Genomic DNA, 23088 nt, shown 5'->3' with positions numbered 1-23088 from the left:
CTGTCAAACATCAAAAGTGCGACCAAACCTTAATCCTGTTACACCGAAATATAGCTGTAATGCAGCTATTATGCAGCTTATGTATTGCTTATACAGCTACTCTACAGCTCTAATAACGCCAAAGGCTGTATAATTTGGGCCCTTTTTTTACTTATAAGGGCTGTATAAGCGCTTATACAGCCTTTGTACAGCCTAACTGTACAGCTTATAGTATACAAATAAACTTTAATACAGCTTATATACAGCTTGCAATGCTACTTGGGTAGTTATCAGTCTGGTTACTTTTGAATAATCTTATCTCACTTGAGTGTGAATTTTGTTTTCTTGACAACACAGGTCTAAAATGTATGCAAGCCGTCTGTCAAACATCAAAAGTGCGACCAAATTGGGATCACGTTTTTAGACCTCCGCACAAAACTGTTCGCGGGGCTCTTATTTTATTTGTAGTCTGCCTATTTCGCTTTAGCACTCATGAAATGATAATATATGTAAAAACCGGGCAAGTGCGAGTCGGACTCGCGCACGAAGGGTTCCGTACCATAATGCAAAAAAAAACGAACAAAAAAAAAACGGTCACCCATCCAAGTACTGACCACTCCCGACGTTGCTTAACTTTGGTCAAAAATCACGTTTGTTGTATGGGAGCCCCATTTAAATCTTTATTTTATTCTGTTTTTAGTATTTCTTGTTATAGCGGCAACAGAAATACATCATTTGTGAAAATTTCAACTGTCTAGCTATCACGGTTCGTGAGATACAGCCTGGTGACAGACGGACGGACGGACGGACGGACAGCGAAGTCTTAGTAATAGGGTCCCGTTTTACCCTTTGGGTACGGAACCCTAAAAACTGACCAGTGACATATGATCAGTTGATCAATATGTTGTCAAGAGGGCGCTGTTATTTTCATGTATAGGTTGACAGTTCAGTATAGTATGAAAAAAATAATTCCAGTGAATTTGCGCAACATGGCGCGTGATCATATATTACTGGTCAGGCTTTCCATATAAGTATAAGTGATGGTTTCCGTATTGGATTCTTTAATTATAATTTATTTTAACAGTGCTGTCATAACGTGTTCCCCGGTGACCATAATTGCAGATAATTAAATTTTCACCTCAGCAGCTCGAACAAGGGCACTTTGCTTCTTAAAAAGTGAGACAAAATGACATTCAAGTGACCTTTATAGTCAAATGTCATTTCAACATGCGGGGTCTAATACAAGTTCGATATACTTGGGTTCTATTATCTCTGTCCCTCTAGGTATGTTCTCACTGCTTAGGGTGAAAAATTTTGTGTACTACACGAGATCAAAGTTATTTACATCTCGTGCGCTTTTGAATCCCTTACTACGCTCAAGATTCTAAATTATAGAATCTTTCGCTTGCACGGGACTCAAAATAAGCACTCGAAGAAATATCAAACTTTGATCTCTTGTTGTACAAATAACTATTGTCCTTAACAAAAAAGTTAAACACAGGAAAAAGGTGTCATTTTTTACTTAAATATGGTGGTGCAATGATTGTAGATAATTAAATTTGTCTTTGATTTTCTTACTTAAGGGGCTACCTGAGGTTTTCATCGATTTTTGACAAGTTTTGAATCGTATCTCCTTTTTTTGCACTACAGATAGAATTATAAGACAAACGGTTATCGGTTTTTCAATCTTTTATCTCCGGTTTTGTCCACATCTTACATGTACGAAATCTACATATTTGGGTTCGCCTTTGACGTCTGGAAAAACGTGTCCAGGTTTTTAATTTTAAACTAATTAACACAAAAGTTATGGCCAGAAAACCAGTTTTTTAGCCTAAAATTGTTCAACTTTGATGCCAAATATCTCGAAGACAATGAACTTTGAAGTACTAATGGGATACTATATTGCTTAAAGCCGTTGCTGTTAATATAATAAGCTACAAAAAACATTAGAAAACTAAGGGATTCAGATCGAAGGTCATTGGCGTGGGCTAGCCCCTTAAATGATTGTGCACTGTCAATTAAAAGTTACAGAGTCTGTAGGGTTGGTCCTGCTTACGTGTTATGAATCAGCCTGTATGGCCTGTATAAAAGGATCATACAATGTCAAAAATAAATTCTTACGTTACGTGCAAAGACGGTGGTGGGAACCTATTAAATTAAAAAAAAACTCCATATGCTATAATGCCATCGTTTTGGAATAGAAGTTGTTATCTCTTCAAACTACTGCATAGATGTCTATCGAATATAGCTAAGAACCACATCAACGAAACTCGCTTTCACGTAAAAAAAACCGCGGGCCTACCGCAATAACAAAATGTCTGTCATATTAGTGCGATAGAGAGACAGAAAGCGTTTCGTTGTCTTAGCGCAAACGATTGCCATCTTGGCTAGGCCCCCAGGGTGCGTATAGTCAACAATCGCTTACGCTCCGTAGCAAACGAAACGCAACTGTCTCCGTCGCACTAATATTGCCAGGGCCGTCTTAAACTATGCTGGGGCCCTTGGGCACGTAAGAATTTGAGACCCTTTTGGAAAGTAAAGAAAGCGAATTAAACTAACATTTTTCTACTATGATCTTCTATTTATTATGCTGGGTAATCAAATATACTGTTACTGTCTGTCCTTCGGGGCCCCCTGAGGATGCCCATTGGCACGGGCCCCGTGTGCCCTTATCGTAAAGACGGTACTGAATATGGCTGAGTGATAGACAGAGATGATTACGCTACGCCACGGAGCGTTAACAATTTGCACGTTGGCTAGGCACCCTGATCAGTTGGATAAGCATTATTTGTAAGAGCATTCTCTTACAAATAATGTATGTTTTTGGGCTAGGTCATTATATAACCATAATAGCATGTTTTTATTTCGGAATGCAAAATTTTTAGTATTAGCGTGCTTTGTTGCCGTGATTTGGTTACGCTTAAAACAACAGTAGAAAATTCTAATTGTTAAAGAACTGGTCGTGGCTATGCGAAACAGTGCCAACAAATTTAATGTTCTAGTACATTCTCGTGTACCGTAAAATGGGGTGAGTAGGTGCAAAACTGACATTCAAACCTCGATAACATTTTATTTTTACATATGCAAACTGAATGGTGTATATATTTCAGTTTTTATTTTATATCCCATCTCACCCCCCTTTCATCCCTTCTCCCCCATTCATAACCCAACTCTCCCCGCGAACCCTACTCACCCCATTTTACGGTAGTCACTCAGTAACGTTTGCTCAATAAGTAGGATCGAAAATACATATTAGCATATTACAAATAATTCTGGACAATCTGTTATACGAAAAATCTTACAAATCATCCATTAGAATGACAGAACCGACTAAAGATAATATACTATATTGAAATGAATATATATTTTTTACTTTAATGATATGAATATGGATTTCCTATTCCTATTTAAACAAGATAAGTAGGTAATAATACTAATAATTAATGGCTGTACCTGAACAACAACATGGTGTCAACAGTAAATAACTTAACCATTTCACTTACAAAACTTGCGACAAAGTATTTAATCATAATAATAATCATGATTATGATTATATAGTATAAACTTACTACATAATATTAGTGTATAATACCATCCATCATTGGTTTCGGCTTCTCGACAAAAGACGTCAAAATCTCCACAAGCATGACAGACAGACCGACGGACTAATTCATTTACATACAAATGTATACACAGACATAATGTTTTCAGTTTTCGAGCTTACTTAGCGTTGTTGACGCGTTTCAGTGTTTTTTGTGAAAATGCCGTGTGGGTATTTCAGTCAGACCGCTAAGAAGGTTTCATTTGTAAGGATATTTTTTCTTTTTTCTTCTTTTCTTTTTGGGTACAGACTACAGACCGGCCAACTTGTTGAGCTAAATAGGAATGGGTGATGGATAGTTTGCACATTGTATTCCTTTATTCAAGGTCATTCGATCAAGAAGTTTGCTGGCTTATTGCTATATATGTAGCTTGCACTCAATATATAGCCGGTCAAACAAATTTGTCAGTAGAAAAACGCGAAATAAAAAATTTCTATGTGACGATAACTTGCCTACATTTTTTAAATTTTCCGCTCTTTTCTACTGACGGAAATGGCTTGACAGAGTAATACCACCTATTTCAAATGTTAAGTTACCGTCCTCATTTTGTTTATTTTAGAGGTAACAATAAACACAGTGGTACCATTGACCAGGGTGACTTTCAAATGCAGGGGCGACTTTAAAATTTTAGTTTTTAAGCCATAATATACATTTATGCGAGATTTTTTACAGTAGGTGAATATGAATATATAGTAATCTAACTAGTTACAGGAACATTTTCAGTAAATAATGAATAATGGTAATTCTATGGCCGTTTTAAATCTATCAAAGTAACCCCAAATTTTCCAAAGTCACCCCGGTCTACGGTACTAAGTAAATAAATCGTGCTATTTAGTAGTTACATTAAAGAGCGAATTAACGTTAAATTTTGTGTACCTAATATCAAAGAGAATAAAGTCTATAGAGACGGATTGTCAAAGTAAATTATGTAGCCACTGTAAATTTACTGCCATCTTTCGACAGAACATAAAACTGTTAGAACGCCATTTGACTTTGATCCTTATTCTTTCAGTGATATGTGTTAACTTATAAATATTAATATTCACGCCATCTACTCGACTATAGGCCAAAGGTATAGTTCCATGTTTTCGAGCGATGGCGCCACAACCTTCAGCCTATGCTCGAGTAGATGGCGTGAATATTAATATTTAAAAAGTTAACACATATCAGTTAAAGAATAAGTATCAAAATCAAATGGCGTTCAAACAGGTTTAATCTTCTGTCGAAAGATGGCAGTAAATGAACTGTAGCTACATAATTTACCATGACAGTAACTCTCTTCTTCAAATCCTCTTTGCTAATATTAACATGTATTGTACTCAAACAACTCACATAGGTACAGTCTGAAATAGATAATCAGTAGGTATGTAGATAGACCTCAACATACAAGATGGATCGACCATTGATCGTTAGATCGTCTTCTGTACCCCTATAAAAAATTCCATTCGATAGCGTGACCTGATGTACCTACGCGTTTGCGTTAAGTGTCATTTTGTATGGGATTTTGAGTTTACAAAACCTCCCGCTTGGCGCGCTGTTCAAAATCCCATACAAAAATAGTCATAAATCAAACGTGAACACTCGTCACGCTCTCGAATGAAAACACTAGGGGTTCTGAATATGTATAATTACTCGTATAGTTCAATAATAAACTCGAAATTTACCGAGTAGAACACAGTAAATGTATATGCAAACCAAAGATTAATTTAAGGTTAGTATATTGAATAAATTAGAAGTTAATGATACGTGAGACTGATGATACAGTCGATTGATTGCCTTGACACTTTTGCTTAGAGCATCTTTTTTGTCATCTTACTTTTGCTCTTGAGTGGTTATAAATGTGATCGATAAACGAATTGGACGTTTATTTGAACGCTAATCATAACAAAGTAAGTGGGATTTAGTCTTTAACTTGAAAATATGTGAATCTATTATCATGGTTTTGTGAATTGTGCGTGATTTTAATGAGACGATTTTAAATTCCATTGTGGATCACTTTTACATTCTTTCTTTACATTAGATTAAACAAATGTGACGTTCCACGGGAAAAGGTACCTTATGAGGGTTTCTAGTTTCGGAGATATGAAATGTTTTGTAAAGAGGTGAAAAAATGCTCAATTTTTTTTTATTGTGTGATCTGAAACCTTAATGCGTAACGTTTTTTTACCTGTTTTTATTTTTGTTATAAGTTAGTTATAAGCCTAGTAATGTCGTCTCAGAGTTTAGTAGAAAAGGTACCTTATGGAAAAAAGATTGAAAATTCCCAAAAAAACTAGTCAATACGGGAAAAGAAGTTTGGTAGAGAACTGTATTAGCATTCTGCAAAACTAATTTGATAATTTCAGTTCTGGTTGGGGCGCCTCGCAAATATTATAACCGTACATCGACCGACATCACAAATCCAAGTAGCCTGCTATTATACCAAAGTTACTCTCGTCAAGTGTTTCTTAACCAGAATAATCTTCATTTAGTTTGGTCGCATGCAGTAAATCAGCCGTTGGTTTGCTGAAAAATGCCAATACCCGACGCATTACCTTATGGAATATCTGAGGTCATTGAACCTCAATGCCGCTTATCTTCAATAGCAACCGAAATATATTATTGATAAGAAATAGACGATTTATACCATTACCAAAATATTATTAGTTTATCCTAACTGTTCCATCATCATCATCATGCCTCATCATGTAACTTAATCACAAGGTACCTTTTCATTACATACAAATTATTGGTCTTTTTTAAGATTATTATGACGAAGAACTAATTAAATTTGGGGCAGTTTAATGTAAATTAATATTTTCTATTCATAAAAGATAAACTGTAATATGATTGATATTTTGTAGTGATGTATTATTAGATTTATTTCCATAAGGTACCTTTTCGTAAATGTATGGAGCAAATACTGTTATTGTTATGTAAGTTTAAAGTGGCATAAGGGGTTAAATATAGTATTTAGTTGGGATTTTAGGATTTATTTCATTTGAATGACAGAATTTCTTTCATATGTGCTCAGAAAAATTGATTGTGTGTCACATTAAAAGTAAAATATTCATTTTTGTGATTTTATATGAAAAAGTCAGAAAATACATTTTCACCTCTAAATCGGTATTGTTTTTTGCTTAAACTGTCTGTCAGTGTCGTTTTCTAATAGATAAAATTTAAATCTTGAGAGCTCATTGCAATCAATCGTGAAAATGAAATAAAACTTTATTTTCAAGAGATTGGTTAGTATACACATAAATCAGTCGATATCAAAAGTTTCTATTTGCATTACAGAACAAGTCGCAATACTTTTTTAATCTCAGATATATAAGGTATTATTATTTGTAGTCAACTATGTAACTTACTTCAGGAACATAGTTTTTTAGGCGGCTAAACTTAAAACTTCTCTATCGTAAAGTTGCTCATTTCACAACATTATTTTCAAAAAATCATATCTCTGTAACTACGCAACCTAGAAGGTTGATCTTTTGTGTTATCGATAGCTTATTTATTGTAGATTACTGGGGTATGCATAACTCCATACCCGCCATAATGTACCTTTGACCGTGGGACGTCACAAATAGTGGCCCAATTGTAAAACCAAGTCCCATAGTGACTTTTTGCGAAACGATCAATGATATCAGACTAAATTTTAGGACGGGACTTTTATGTCGTAACGTCCTACGAAAGGACCATTACTATAAGGTTCAGAGAGTCATTGTGCGGGTAGGTCATTGTCATTAATGCGCATTCAGCTTACTTTAGAAGCAGCATCCATACACAGACGAAATGATGTTCGAAGAAGACCATCATCTATCTCGATTTCTACATGTTTTTCAAATGATTATGATTATAACTCACAAACAACGCATATAAATTCTTCCTCTTAGCTTAGATTTAGACCCACCCTAAACTACTATAAAATATATTTAGAATGATCAAAAATTTCCTTCTAGATGATCCTCAAAATAATAGGCGAGCTAGCTCTAGTCGGGGCTATAGCTTCCGTCTTCATAGTAGCAGCTCAAGGTCTAGCTGCAGAAAGGGCAGCTGAAGAAGCGGCTGGCAGAGACTACATGAGGAGACTGGATGAGATCACGTCCAAGTTGAAGAATAGATTGACTATCGCCAATTGGAACTATGAAAGTAATATTACGAAACAGAATGAAGAACACATGGTAAGTGAAAACCTATACAGTTTTATTAGATTTTTATTGCAAAGTAAACTGTTTTTCGAGTGAAAATGCTTGGAACGATATCTATGATCCTAATATTATTAATTAGTCCCCAAACCTTCAAATCGTTTTTGGTTTCAACTTTTCAAGTCGGTTAATTCACATAATCTTAAGACATTACTTCATCACAATCTTAAAGGATGCCTCATGTTAGACCGGGTCGCGTCCGGGCCGGAGCTTCCGGCGCTTACTTTTCTATGACATGACAGGCGATCACGTGATGCTTTCCATAGAAAACGATGCGCCGGAAGCTCCGGCCCGGGCACGGCCCGGTCTAACGTGAGTCATCCTTTAAGATGACTGTTTTTTGATTTTCCTGGAGTATATTTGTCTCCTATAAACCTACCTAGCTACGAATGTTTATATCCACTTTCTTTACATACAAAGAAAAATTAAAGCCACTTTCTCAAATTACAAGGTGCCTGAGATTAAATATAGCATTGTGTTTTTTTAGCTACAAGTAGCACTAGACGTTGCTGAAGAAGAAAAAGAAAACTGGAAAGAAACAATGACGTACTTATGGAAAGAATTTGAAGACGAAGATTTGAAGAGAATGTTCACAAAATACACAGAACTGGGCACATCAGCTTTGCCAGAGGACTTGAATCAGAGGTTGTTAGAAGCGATCACCAACATGCAGTCGACGTACGCGAAGGCAACGATTTGTGACTATAAGATTAGGACGAAATGTGATCTTTATGTAGAGCCAGGTAACAAGAAAAACATCTTTCTTTTGTTGAATCTTTTTGCCATAGCGCACTAAGGAAGCCTGAGATCTGCCCAAGAACCTAATCCCAAAAATAGAAATAGGACCGCTATAAACATTTTAAATTCCAATATTACAGTCAGCGTCTCATACGCTACGCATTAAATTTATTGTATTCCAGACGTCACGAATATCTTCGCAAACAGTGACGACCCTGAGGAGTTGAAGTACGCGTGGGTGGAGTGGCATAAGGCTGCGGGGAGACCGTCCAAAGGGAACTTTACCGAATATGTGCAGATGGACAACGAGGCTGCTCATCTTAATGGTAAGACGATATTACATATTGGCACACACACACACCTTTACACACACACACACACACACACACACACACACACACACACACACACACACACACACACACACACACACAAACACACATACATACATACACACACACACACACACACACACACACACACACATACACAAACACACACGGTAGGTCACACGTTCCGCAGTTAGAATAAAAAAAGTCTCAATCATCCCACACGTCGACAGAAACGCATCCTCAGTGTTTAGTTCTGGCTAAAAAACTGATGTATCTGCTGGCAATACCATCGTTCACTCGTTGTTCTTCCCTATTTGTCGTCTGTAAACTTATTCCACTTCCTTCTCATGTCATCTACACAATCTCCACTTTTGAATTTTTCAAAAGGTTTTGATTTTATTTTATAGCCCTCTACCCCACTAAATATTTGCTGCAGTTATTTGTACATGGTAGCTTTGCCTCATTTACTTATGCCTCCAGGATACGACAGCGTTGCCGAGTGGTGGCTCAGCGAATACGAATCTTCAGACAGCGAGGAGCAGTTCGCCACACTCTGGAACCAAATCAAACCGCTGTACCAACAGATCCACGCGTACGTGCGAGGCAAACTGCGAGCCAAGTATGGGGAGAATGTGGTGTCGGCTAGAGGGCCTATTCCTGCGCATTTGTTAGGTAAGCTATTTATTTACTTCATTCGTCACGTTCCACAAAAAGAAATGCTATTTTCCCATACTATGAGAAAGACCAAATCCAGCTTACCACAACATAAGACAAGTCCAAGTCACAATTTTTCTAGCAATGAGGCAATGTAGGTACTGAGAACCAGATTTGAGTAGTTCTTCATTGTAAAACAGATGAGAGAAGAAAAAGATGGAAGATTCTTCGCGACTTGTTTTATCTTGCAAGGAAGATACAATATTTTCAGATGGAAACTCTGTTAGAGTCTGTTCGGAAAGAGAAGAGTCTGGAAGAGACTCTATAGGCAGTCTCAAAGTCCTAAAGGTCTTTTTATCAAGTTGACATTATCATTGCCCTTTACAGGTAACATTTGGGCCCAGACCTGGACCAACATTGAAAAATACGCCATACCCTATCCTGATAAACCTGACGTAGATGTAACAGCTGCATTGATCGAACAAGTAAGTTTATTGTTTTTTTTTTAATTGTCCTCTTCTCGAAAGTGACAAAGCAGTTACCTACGAATCTTAGCATTGAGAGATAGCAGGCAAGGCGTGAAGCCTCTAACTAAAAACCACAATAAGCTAGATTTTCTTTCAGATTGGAAGGTCCTCTGATCAAATTACAGTCGCTTTCATAAAAACCAGGGTACTGGCCAATTCTTACCGTACAAATCGTACCAAAATTATCTAGTGAACCCAGGCTTCCTTAACGAACCATTTGTAAAAATCCAGGATAACTTTAGGAAGTTAATCTATTCCAAAGGCGGGCTTAACGATCCTTAGACTTAGGTATGTTTGTATCGTAAATATCTTTAAATTATACTTCTATAAATTTTACCGCGCTGTTTCAGAACTACACTCCATTAAAAATATTCAAGACTGCCGAAGAATTCTTCACGTCTCTCAACCTGAAGGGCTTACCAGATCTGTTCTGGGATAAATCCATCATTGTGAAGCCGGACGATGGTCGAGACATGGTGTGCCATGCGTCGGCTTGGGACTTTTTCGATGGCGAGGATTTCAGGTAATCTATAATTAGTAATTTATATTTTCTTTAGTGTGGTGTGAATCAATATTAAGGAGATCGGAAAGAACCAAAAACGTTGACATACCTTAGAGAGTTAGCAAAATAAGTGGCACTGTAAGAAGCATAATTTGATAGTCTTACGCAACTAGTCGATCCCCAACGATAACAAATATTCCTTTTATTAACTTTTCACATCTTTGGTTATTTTAACGAACGTTCTACAACATCACCAACCATCTGCTAACTTAGACTAGCCATGGGATGAAGCTTCTTTTATTTGCGAGCGTTAAATACCAAATTAAACTTTATTGTCTTCAGAATTAGACAGTGCACAGAACTGACGAGCGCATTCTTCAAGACTACCCACCATGAACTGGGACACATTCAGTATTACTTGCAATACAAAGACTTGCCGGTCGTATACAGAGAAGGAGCTAATCCAGGTAATTTCAGCACAACTCAACATTTTCTGCATGTCAAAGACATTCACCCCCCTCCCCCTGCATCCCCTTAGTGCGTGTAATATCCATGTATTAAAAAAATATTTGTTGAAATTTGAACTTTAATAGCTGTCAATAGAGTTGAATCTTCTTCTTCCTCGCGTTATCCCGGCATTTTGCCACGGCTCATGGGAGCCTGGGGTCCGCTTGACAACTATATAGAGACAACTGTCAATAGAGTTGAATATCCGCCATATATGACTCCGTATGCGGTAAAGGGTTACTTAAACTAAAGATAACGGCATCATCTGTTACCTTTACCAAGTTACTTTAGTACCTAACTATTAATGTAATAGTAGGATACCAAGATGTCATGTCAGATGTCTGGTCTGACCAGGTATTCAAAGAACTACAATCAGATGCCGATATCACATGCTCTCCACCAGCTCAAGACGCAACAAGTTATTTATTTATTCGTATGGCAAAAATACAATCGTTCATAGTATGATATACGAGTATAATATATTATAGCAGTACGCCCAATTGCTGGATCCATTGGGTGGCATTGTTGTCTAGGGTGAACAAGTCCCCCGGGTTGCCCTGGTATTTGGTGAGTAGGCAATCGCGCATAATGTGGTCCATGCTCTGCACCGCAGCTCCGCAACAACAACGCAACAAGTTTACTAGATACTATAAAAAAAACATTCTAGATTGGACTTTGTGCCGTTGTTAAAAGATTTACAAATGGTCCGATAACAGTGTGGATGATGGACTGATGATACAATGTTTTCTTTGAAGTTACGGTTCTCAGCAGTGAAAGACCGACTTAAGGAGTGAGCTTGACTGAAAATACCTGCATTAATAGCTATACAAATTTTGTGTAGGTTTCCACGAAGCGATCGGTGACGTCATAGCCCTGTCTGTATCAACTCCGAAGCATCTTCGAGTTGTAGGTCTGTTGAAGGATGAGACTGATGATGACGAATCTGAGATTAATCAGCTATTCAAAATGGTAAGTTAAAAACATGTTATTAGTCCAGATTTTTTTCACGTGAATAATGGTATTTTTGGAACCTAATACCACCAAAGTGAATTTATGTTAACCCCTCTAAAAATATACCTCTATATAAACTTACCCCCTCTAAAAATATATCCAAACAGTTTTGGTCATCTTAACTAACGTCAGTCATTGACAATGTGTTCTGTTTCTTCCAGGGTCTTGACAAGATAGTCTTCCTTCCCTTTGGCTATCTTCTAGACTTATTCCGCTACTCCGTCTTCCGAGGTTTCACTAGTTCTAGAGACTACAACTGCCACTTCTGGCAATTAAGAGAGGCCCTGCAGGGAGTGGAGCCTCCAGAGACTAGGACTGAAGATGACTTCGATCCTGCAGCGAAGTACCATATTACTGCTGATGTTGAGTACATGAGGTAAGGATTTTTCGAAGTACATGCTTAGATTATATATGCAAATTGTAAATTCCATTCATTATCCAACTCGTTTTTATTAATGATATCGTGACCATCGTAAATCCTTTTGGTGATTTCTGTCACTGCGGATTTCCATCTCATACTTATGTCGATATCCTCTAAGGTTATACTATTGTTTTTTATAAACTCTTCTACTCCAATGAACTCTTGAGGATGATCAATCTCAATCGCGTCTTGAATCCTTAAGCTCTATTGAATCTTCTTCTTTCTCGCGTTATCCCGGCATTTTTGGCACGGTTAAGAAAGCGACTGCCATCTGACCTTCCAACCCAGAGGGTAAACTAGGCCTTATCGGGATTAGTTCGGTTCCCTCACGATATTTTCCTTCACCGAAAAGCGAATGGTAAATATCAAATAATATTTCGTACATAAGTTCCGAAAAACTCATTGGTACGAGCCGGGGATTGACCCCGCGACCTTCGGATTGAAAGTCGCACGCTCTTACCGCTAGGCCACCTCTAGCGCTCAAGCTCTATTGATTAATCTTTATTATTTCAGGTACTACATCTCGTACATAATCCAGTTCCAGTTCCACCGAGCGCTCTGTCAGCTCGCCGGCGAATATGTTCCCGGTGACCCCAACAAATTGCTGTCCAAGTGCGATATCTATAACAGCACGAAAGCTGGTGAAGCTTTGGGGTAAATGGTTTTTCATAACTTGTTCCAAACTTGCCTCACTAATTCCATGTAGAGAAAAAATTAAACTTTTGTGAGACACATTTTAAACTGTTTAGACGACAAAGGTTTCACTCACTTGAATTTTTAGTCGCTATAGGCGACATGTTTCGGGCCCGTCGGGGGTCCTTCCTCAGGCCCGAGTCCAACAACAACAATGCGATTAAAATATTGAATCTATTTCAGTAAAATGCTACGAATGGGCTCCTCCCGCCCCTGGCCTGACGCCATGGAAGTCCTAACCGGCCAACGCAACATGGACGCCAGCGGTCTCATAGAATACTTCCAACCGCTGTACGAATGGCTGCAGAAGGAGAACGAACGCACCGGGGAGTTCATAGGATGGGAAGCTAGCTCTGTCCGTGAGTAACATTTGGAACTTTATGACAACGTAATAAGACTCACCATGGGGCTATTCATAAATTACGTCATTTCAAATTAGGGGGGGGGTCTGGACATCGGATGATGGTAGCATGACGTAGGAGGAAACGGGGTCATTCGAAGCATGATTTTTGGATGATTTTAGGGTGAGGGGGGGGTCGAAAATCGCCAAAAATCGATGACGTAATTTGTGGACAGCCCCCATGATGGCTGGTCAGAGTATTTTGTTAGTATATGAAGTACCTAATGGAAGCATAAAAGGACGCCATAGGATTCATGGAGTGATTCCAGCCGCTGTACGAATAGCTGCAGAAAGAAAGCTCTGTCCTTAAGTATATTTGTAACCTTATTACAACGTAATAAGATCCACTGAATTGATGGTCAGTATCTCTTATTATATGTCATTATGACTGCGCAATAGAGAAGCCAGTGGGGTCATTGAATATTCCCAGGTGAGCGAGTGGGCAAAATGCCCAACGCGCTTCCTGCGTTACCGCCTTGAATCGCGATATAACCTTAGCACCATGAATGACTCGGAGCTCCGCGGAGGGAGGATCAAGTCCCTCTTGCAAGCGACTCCCGAGCTATCGGCCTCTGAGCATAAACAGCCAGCCCGGTCAGTCTCCTCCGCCAGAGGAACACACAAATAACCACTCAAGCACCCTTTTTCACGCTTTCTAAGAGCGGTCATCTCAGGCCATTGACGGATAATATCTAAGGACGGGCTAATGGGGCACTAAAAATGGTACTAGTTCAGCGGTGTTACTCAGGAATTCCAGCCAATCGTGCAGTCTAACGCAACTAGTTGGGACCAATAGCGCGCGTAATGCGAACTCGTCAACCAATCGCGCGCGTGATGCGAACTGATCAACCAATCGCGTTGTAGCGGTGTCACACCGCTGTACTGGCCCCTGTCATGCCTCATTATTATTGATATCTATGTCCATGTCTCAGGCCAAATACTATTTATTTTGCTATAACTATGTTTTTAATGGGTTTTGTGCTAGGTTTAATCAAAAGGTTTAATACCTATGCTTATTTTCTTATTTTACAGAATACTGTACACAAGAACAATTGATGGCGATGGAAGACTCGGACTTCGCAAAGAAATTGGATACTCTCGTAAAAAAACAAGTGTAAAAGTAAGTAAGCGTCCGATTTTACATATTTATGAGTACAAAAAGCTCTCGTAACAAAGCATAGTAATTAGTTCTGAAATTAGCACAGGATTGACGAATTTCTACATTTCAAATGTAGGTTGAGGTGAAGAACAATTTGCACTTAGTGACGCATCCTTGGAGTTGATCATTTGGTTGAAAGTTAAAGTAGGTATAGGGGGTAAGATCAGGTAAGGTAGTACGAATAGTGAATATGTGACGTTCCACGGGAAAAGGTACCTTATGAGGGTTTCTAGTTTCGGAGATATTAAATGTTTTGTAAAGAGGTGAAAAAATGCTAAATTTTTTTTTATTGTGTGATCTGAAACCTTAATGCCTAACGTTTGTTTACCTGTTTTTATTTTTGTTATAAGTTAGTTATAAGCCTAGTAATGTCGTCTCAGAGTTTAGTAGAAAAGGTACCTTATGGAAAAAAGATTGAAAATTCCCAAAAAAACTAGTCAATACGGGAAAAGAAGTTTGGTAGAGAACTGTATTAGCATTCTGCAAAACTAATTTGATAATTTCAGTTCTGGTTGGGGCGCCTCGCAAATATTATAACCGTACATAGACCGACATCACAAATCCAAGTAGACTGCTATTATACCAAAGTTACTCTCGTCAAGTCTTTCTTAACTAGAATAATCTTCATTTGGTTTGGTCGCATGCAGTAAATCAGCCATTGGTTTGCTGAAAAATGCCAATACCCGACGCATTACCTTAAGGAATATCTGAGGTCATTGAACCTCAATGCCGCTTATCTTCAATAGCAACCGAAATATATTATTGATAAGAAATAGACGATTTATACCATCTTAACCCCAAAATATTATTAGTTTATCCTAACTGTTCCATCATCATCATGCCTCATCATGTAACTTGACCACAAGGTACCTTTTCATTACATACAAATTATTGGTCTTTTTTAGACGGACGAAGAACTAATTAAATTGGTGGCAGTTTAATGTAAATTAATATTTTCTATTCATAAAAGATAAACTATAATATGATTGATATTTTGTAGTGATGTATTATTAGATTTATTTCCATAAGGTACCTTTTCGTAAATGTATGGAGCAAATACTGTTATTGTTATGTAAGTTTAAAGTGGCATAAGGGGTTAAATATAGTATTTAGTTGGGGTTTTAGGATTTATTTCATTTGAATGACAGAATTTCTTTCATATGTGCTCAGAAAAATTGATTGTGTGTCACATTAAAAGTAAAAATATTCAATTTTGTGATTTTATATGAAAAAGTCAGAAAATACATTTTCACCTCTAAATCGGTATTGTTTTTTGCTTAAACTGTCTGTCAGTGTCGTTTTCTAATAGATAAAATTTAAATCTTGAGAGCTCATTGCAATCAATCGTGAAAATGAAATAAAACTTTATTTTCAAGAGATTGGTTAGTATACACATAAATCAGTCGATATCAAAAGTTTCTATTTGCATTACAGAACAAGTCGCAATATTTTTTTAATCTCAGATATATAAGGCATTATTATTTGTAGTCAACTATGTAACTTACTTCAGGAACATAGTTTTTTAGGCGGCTAAACTTAAAACTTCTCTATCGTAAAGTTGCTCATTTCACAACATTATTTTCAAAAAATCATATCTCTGTAACTACGCAACCTAGAAGGTTGATCTTTTGTGTTATCGATAGCTTATTTATTGTAGATTACTGGGGTATGCATAACTCCATACCCGCCATAAGGTACCTTTGACCGTGGGACGTCACATATAATCAGGCGTTACTTTGCGGAAATCCATATTAATTAAAACGTAAATATTACTTTGCTAATCCGCGAAAAGCTTTTTGTTTTTGCTTTTCGCGGATTAGCAAAGTAATATTTTCGTTTTAATTAAGGTAATACGAGTAATAAAAAATGGAGAAAGTAACTTTAAAATTAATGTAATGCTGACAAACTCATGTTTGTACCTAAGATATTGTTGTTTATGTTTACGTGTCTTTTTTCTACGTGCAATATTTTAGATATTACTATGCGTCTTTTTTATTTTGGTAGGTACTTTTATTCTTGTGTTTTCGTTTTTCCAGATCACTACACAGCAGCTGAGGGGTCATCGAGAGGAATAATTTATTAGCATTGTACATAAACATCATATAATAATTACCTATTTAAAATTGTGTAATGTTTCTTATTTCTTACACCTAAAAAATAACTTTTTTTTTTAAATCTGGCTACCTAAATTAAGGGGTTCTATAAGCTCACGTAATATCAGATAGGGTAAGACAAACACTGGGCCAAGAGTAACACTTGTTGGGAATCCTCATACTGTTACTCTTGCCCCGAGTAAAATAAATTAAATAAACTATGTTTGTCTTGTCTTATCCCATATCTGACCTTATCTCTCTTAAATTTATTGCGAACCTCGTTTTCAAGATATATTTCAAATGTTTTTTTTTTATCTTTCACGCGATATCATCCAGAGCCAGTCATCCAAATGTTATGATATTCTGAAATATTCCAAACAATAGTTTGTTAACGTATTTTTGGGCCACCCTTATTATACAGGGTGACTTTTGTTATCACTGACTAAACTCTGTGGGGTGAATATGTACGTAATACTCAACAACTTTCACTATGGGGCTAACCCCGAAATCGCGAAAAAATCTGCTGTTCTACAGAATCTTAGGTACATTGACTCTGATTCACCGAAGTATGAGACGTCAGATTTTTTTTCGCGATTTCGGGGTTAGCCCCATAGTAAAAGTATGACCTATGAAATAAAACTATTGAAACGGATTATATCGCGTATATTCAATTCATAGTACATCCCGACGTTTCGAACCCGTGGTCAACGCGTGGTGGTTTTATTTCATGAGTAACTATTGCGGTAACCGAAGACAATATTTAGTATGACCTACATATTCACCCCTCAGAGTTCGGTCAGTGATAACTAAAGTAACCTGTATATTTGTTGAACCCTTGACAATCGCTAGCGAATTCCTGGAAGTTCGCGTAGTTAAAGCAAACCTGCGATAAAAATCTTAAAGTTAGCAACCTTAATTAATTACACAAACGGGTCTACCGCGATATAATTTATTTTCATTGTTTTTACCTTAAATTCCGAGTTTAGTGGTGTTTTATTTTTACTCCGTTGACATTTGCTGGGGCGTCAGTCTTTTCGTGACCACAGCTGGTGCAACTCAGCTGAAACGTCGGAATTTAAGGTAAAAACAATGAAATTATATCGCGGTAGACCCGTTTGTGTAATTAAATAAGGTAAAATTAAATATGTGTAGGTACAGTCAACTGTTAAAATATGTGTGCACAAATCAGCTCAAAAATATGTCCCATAGCTCTTATGTCAGCGAATTAAGAACTATGAGACATTTTAATAACAAAACTTCCGTGAGACACAGACATATTAAATATATGCTCCTGATGGCAGTCCTCGGTACGGAGTGAAACATGTCGAGCGTTTTTCGACTTAAAATACGTTGAGTGACCCGTTTTTAATATATTTATTATAACTATGAGACACATTTTTGAATTAGTTGGCTACACCCATATTTTTACAGTTGACTGTACAAAACGCGAGAGCTTATAGTGTTATGTTGACAACCTTTCTTAATAGTGTTACGCGTGTTCTTGCCCTGTCCTAAATGTTTGAAAGGCAGGATGTGACACAACGGCGACACAGCCCTGACCGGCACGCAGAATGGCCAGACGATCATTGTTCCATGTGGTAACTCATTGAACAACAATCTAGAAAAATCAGGGTGTCTGTAATAAGCAGACATCGTAAATTTATACCGGGTTTGGCCTGTAACACGAGCAAATAATTAAAACATAGATTGTACTCCTCAAAAGGTGACACTTTTATTCAACAACTTTTAAAAATTATGAAGTATTTAGACTCCCTATTTTTCATACAAAATAAATATTATCTTCAATGGACGCCATCGCCACGCCATATCATTACGATTGAAGTTGCTTGTCATGCCTTAAACATAACAAAATTCATAATACATTGCGTCTTAATAGAATAAACTTTAAAATGTATTAAAAATCAAACCACAAGTTATTTTTAAAAGTCACTGAACAAATAATTTATTTATTTATTTATTTATTACTCAAATAAGTGACACAGCATTACAGTAAAAACTAAGGCACTGTGAAACTACAAAATAAGAATACAAGAAAACAACAACAAAACTACAAATAAAAACCAAACACAAATTAAACATTAAATTTGGGCGACGACGTAACAGCGTGGCTCCGTTAATGATAATGTTGTTCAGTATGAGGAGTACAGCCTACAGTAAATTTTTTTGCTCTTATTATATACAGGCCACACCCGGTATAGCATTTTTGGTGCAGCGGAGTGGTGTTAACGGAATTGGTATAGATAATTCCAACTGAAATGTTAAATTAAGGTTAATATTAACGTAATTAACGCTAATTAATCATTGGGGTTGAAATTGTTTATACTAATTCCATTAACACCACTCCGCTGCACCGAATGCTATAAAATTTACGATGTCTGGTACAATGACCTTTTATTTTACTTACATCTATGGTCTGGTAATAGCAAAGACATATGTAACTTCGTATAAGACGAATAAAGTTTAAGGAAAAAACGTGCCTCAGATTTCAAGTAAAAGTCATTCTCGAATAGATGGCGCACACACCTTTAGCCTATCCTCGGCTAGATGGCGTGACGACACCGTTTCATATTTAACAATTTTAACACATAGATATCAGTGAATGAACATGGATCAAAATGATATAAAAATAACAAAATCATTTTATCCATATATATACATTTTTTGATAACTTTATACGTTTTCATTTTGAGTTTTAGTCGTGTGTCGATAGATGGCAGTAAATTTACAATGACAGGACCCCTCTATACTATCTATTCTTTTTGGTAATAGGTAATAAACAGCACAGATTTTGTACTTAGGTCAGCAGTGATCTATAATATTTTTCAAACTCGATGGGTAGGATGACAGCTGTCATTTCAATAGAATTTTGCGAGATTGGCGTTCTTAGGTTATAAATTATATGGAGATGACACCTGTCATCCTACCCATCGAATTTGAAAAATTCTATAGCATCCTGAGACTCAGAAGCACTTTTGTTGATTTTGGAACCCTTAATAAAAGTTCAAAATAGATTGCGGAATATGTACAAAAAATTGTACGCAGGTTTTCAGGAGGCTAGAGTTGGACGGACCACGCTTTTCCTGCAGCTTTCATGCGCGTGCTACTAGTATTAGTGCTTATAGAGGCCTAGAGGGATATGTATGCGTTCTTACTGCCAAGTTTGTGCAAAGTTCGCGTGGTCAAAGTCTATCGCCTCTAATACTTAGGAATTGGAAATTTATGGTGTCGCTTTCTGTGTAGAGTCTATCTTTGATGGACTCTGGTAAAATCTCCGAACCTCACAAAAAATGCCTACGTCCTTCATGAATCTAATTATAACTTATGCCATTAATATAAATTAAAAAATGTATTAATTGAAAGTTTATTTATAGCAGATGATTGACCGCAAATTGTTATTTTTTTACCAATACTAATAAAAGGCGAAATGAAGAATAGCCAAACTAATTTGGATGGGTGATATAAGTGAGTGACCCAACAAAGAAAATTCCACGTTACGTACAAAAACTACACTATTCAAATGCTTTGTCCTTTTTTTCCAACGAAATTCTAATCTAAATACATAAACAATGACATCACGTGTTTTTGTGTACATCAGAATTGTATTTTTTGCACGTCCTATATTTTCCGCTCTATTTCTTCACGTTGCACAGTCGCTATCAGATATATCTAACGGGCAAGGTGCTCACAATATCTGAACACGCACTCTAACGCGTTGACAATAGAGGCGTGTTCAGATATTTTTGAGCACCTTGGCCGCTCCGTTATATCTGATGGCGACTGTACAGACTTAACTTGGCTTTAAATGCAGCTTTATAGTTCTTACTTCCACCATCTTAAGGTTTAAAATAGAAATTATCGTCAGTAGAAGGTTGTCAGTCATTACCACTCATACCGACAGCAGTGATGGTCATTTTTGACGATGTGGGCGGGGTGGTAATGTGACAAATTGTTATTTCAAGTACAAAAACCCTAATTGTAGTAACATATGTAACAAAAGAGTAGGAAGCCGTATTTGGATTTGACATTAGAATGAATAATCTTGACGCTCAAAGTCATATGACGTCATATTATTTAAGTACCTACTCAAAAGTTAAGAAAATTCGAGATGCTTATTTTAGAACTTTTAGTTATTAGTTATCAGAGTAAATTTAATAAAAAAAATGAACAGGCAAAGAGAATAACTCAATAAATCATTGGTGCAGGTACCCAAGTACTATTTTTAGGATTAAATTATAATGTAGTACTGAAGTGTTGTAAATATTTTTTACAGGAATCAATACTTCGATCTTTTGTTACTCAGACGCGTACGTAATAAAGGTCAAAACACCTGGGTATATTTTAACATCTTAGTTCGGAGGTCAATACTCTTCCGTCCATGCACTTTGTTAAACATCCCAATTAGAACAGTTAGACGCGCAGGGCAAAATGTGCCATGTCAAGGTTCCTCGATGATTCTGTTGAAATTTAGCACAAAATGTAGTAGTAAGGTGCTGGGGAATTGTACGCCTACAGTCTAGTGTGGTTTTAGCGTAGGTTGCTTGGGAGCCTAGCTAAAATGACAATTAAATATATTAAGAACGGGTCACTCACGTATTTTAAGTCGAAAAACGCTCTTAATCTAATTCTTCTTAATATATTAAATTTGTCTGTGTCTCACGGAAGTTTTGTTATTAAAATGACAATTGTTCACCGACAAACGAAAAGTAAAAATACTAAAAATATATCGCTATGGCAGGTGCGAACTAAGTTATTACTATGTATACAATTAAGTTTTACATACACTACATACACACCTAGGTCGAAAATGCATTCAAGATGACACTATAGAAGTACTTAGGTTCGTATATACAAAGGATTCGCTTACCAGCAACCTAAATAATCTAATTAGTCGTCAAGCAAAAGCTGAAAGAAGAATTTAACCAAATGTCAAGTCAGAAAAGAATAATAATCTGCCTATATTAACGGTAAATAAATACCTATCGATATACGAGTAAATAACATAATAGTGAACAATGATTTGTTATTTCGCGAGTGCGCTATCATTGGTTTTAGTCCAGGCAGATTTAACTTCACAGTATTAACTTTATTACCATATTTGGATAAAATAAACGTACATTCCCACACCATCTGGGTCAAAGTGTGACCAGAATTTTCCATATAAAGTTTCAAAACATACAGAGCACAGAGGTACTGACAGTTTTGTTTATATGATGTAAGTGCCACTCCCTGAATACTAAACACCTTGTTGACGAAGCTTGGGAATAAAATCATAGTCATTGTCGTAGGTACCTTCGTGCATACGGTGAACTGAGAATTAATCAACCTTATTAGAACCACATAAGGACTATCGATGATCAGTTACGAGTTTTGTTGTTATATAGGTAACTTGAAGGTGAGCAGAATTGTTCCATTTATAATGTACTAGATATGCATATTAGGTTAAAGATGGTCATGATCATGAGATAATTATGGGAACTAGGTAAATGCCGCGAATACCTTAAAGTGAAGAAGTGAAGATCATCTGATGATACCTAACCTTACAGATGATTATGACCGAAAAAGCCTACAAATTTAAAAGGTTGTATGTTGTATATTGTGTAGACCAGAGTTGCTAATCTTTTTCAATCCGCGGCGCATCAAGTTTAAAATTTAATCTCGGCGCCCTAACCTGGCTAGGCTATTCGAAATAGATAGGTAGGTACATGGTGAGGAGGATTGCCTCACGGCGCCCTTCTTTACTGTCTACAGCGCACCAGGGCTCCGCGGCGCACAGTTTCGGAACCCCTGGAACATCACATCTGTTACTCTGTGAAGATAATGCTCTCAACAGTACCGAAATATCAACAATTCGGAACAATACATTTAAGCACATGGAAAATATTCTTAAGAGCCTGATGGCTCTTGTCGTTGGAGTAATCGCCATTCCGTTCTTCTCTCTGCCACTGTTTAGAGCTCCTGATAAGTCACTACGTTGATCGTTGATTTTCTCTTTGGCCTGGTCAATATATGCACGTCTCGGTCTTCCTCTGCTTCTCTATTTTTCTATTCTGCCTTCAATTATAGACTTTATCGTCGGTGCGAATAAAAAAATCGCCATGTATTTTTAAGCTACTTTTCATGAGACAAAAATAACTGTTTATTTTCCTGTTTGTAATATATTTGTTGCACCTGTATTTTTTTTTCTAATACATCAATGATTTTTACATGATACTCATGAAGAAAATAAACAGTTTTTTTCGTAATTTTTTACAATATTAAATTTTAA

The 23088-nt window shown here is 36.8% G+C and overlaps 1 protein-coding gene across 1 annotated transcript in view; it reads left to right on the top strand.

Moving 5' to 3' along the window:
• The window catches only part of LOC134792327 (angiotensin-converting enzyme-like), a 95584-nt gene extending 80910 nt beyond the window's left edge, over positions 1-14674 (top strand). Inside the window, exons 13-25 of the mRNA XM_063763597.1 lie at positions 7220-7289; positions 7520-7741; positions 8253-8508; positions 8686-8829; positions 9316-9507; positions 9877-9974; positions 10367-10539; positions 10861-10985; positions 11867-11994; positions 12198-12412; positions 12971-13111; positions 13334-13509; positions 14583-14674. Coding sequence (XP_063619667.1) covers positions 7220-7289; positions 7520-7741; positions 8253-8508; positions 8686-8829; positions 9316-9507; positions 9877-9974; positions 10367-10539; positions 10861-10985; positions 11867-11994; positions 12198-12412; positions 12971-13111; positions 13334-13509; positions 14583-14668 — 2026 coding nt within the window. The 3' untranslated portion in view covers positions 14669-14674. The remainder of the gene's footprint in view (positions 1-7219; positions 7290-7519; positions 7742-8252; positions 8509-8685; positions 8830-9315; positions 9508-9876; positions 9975-10366; positions 10540-10860; positions 10986-11866; positions 11995-12197; positions 12413-12970; positions 13112-13333; positions 13510-14582) is intronic.
• Positions 14675-23088: the final 8414 nt, after the last annotated feature.

The sequence above is a fragment of the Cydia splendana genome, chromosome 7 (genome assembly GCF_910591565.1).
Source record: "Cydia splendana chromosome 7, ilCydSple1.2, whole genome shotgun sequence".
In the NCBI taxonomy this organism is placed as follows: Eukaryota; Metazoa; Arthropoda; class Insecta; order Lepidoptera; family Tortricidae; genus Cydia; species Cydia splendana.
This window is presented reverse-complemented; position numbering and strand designations above follow the sequence as displayed.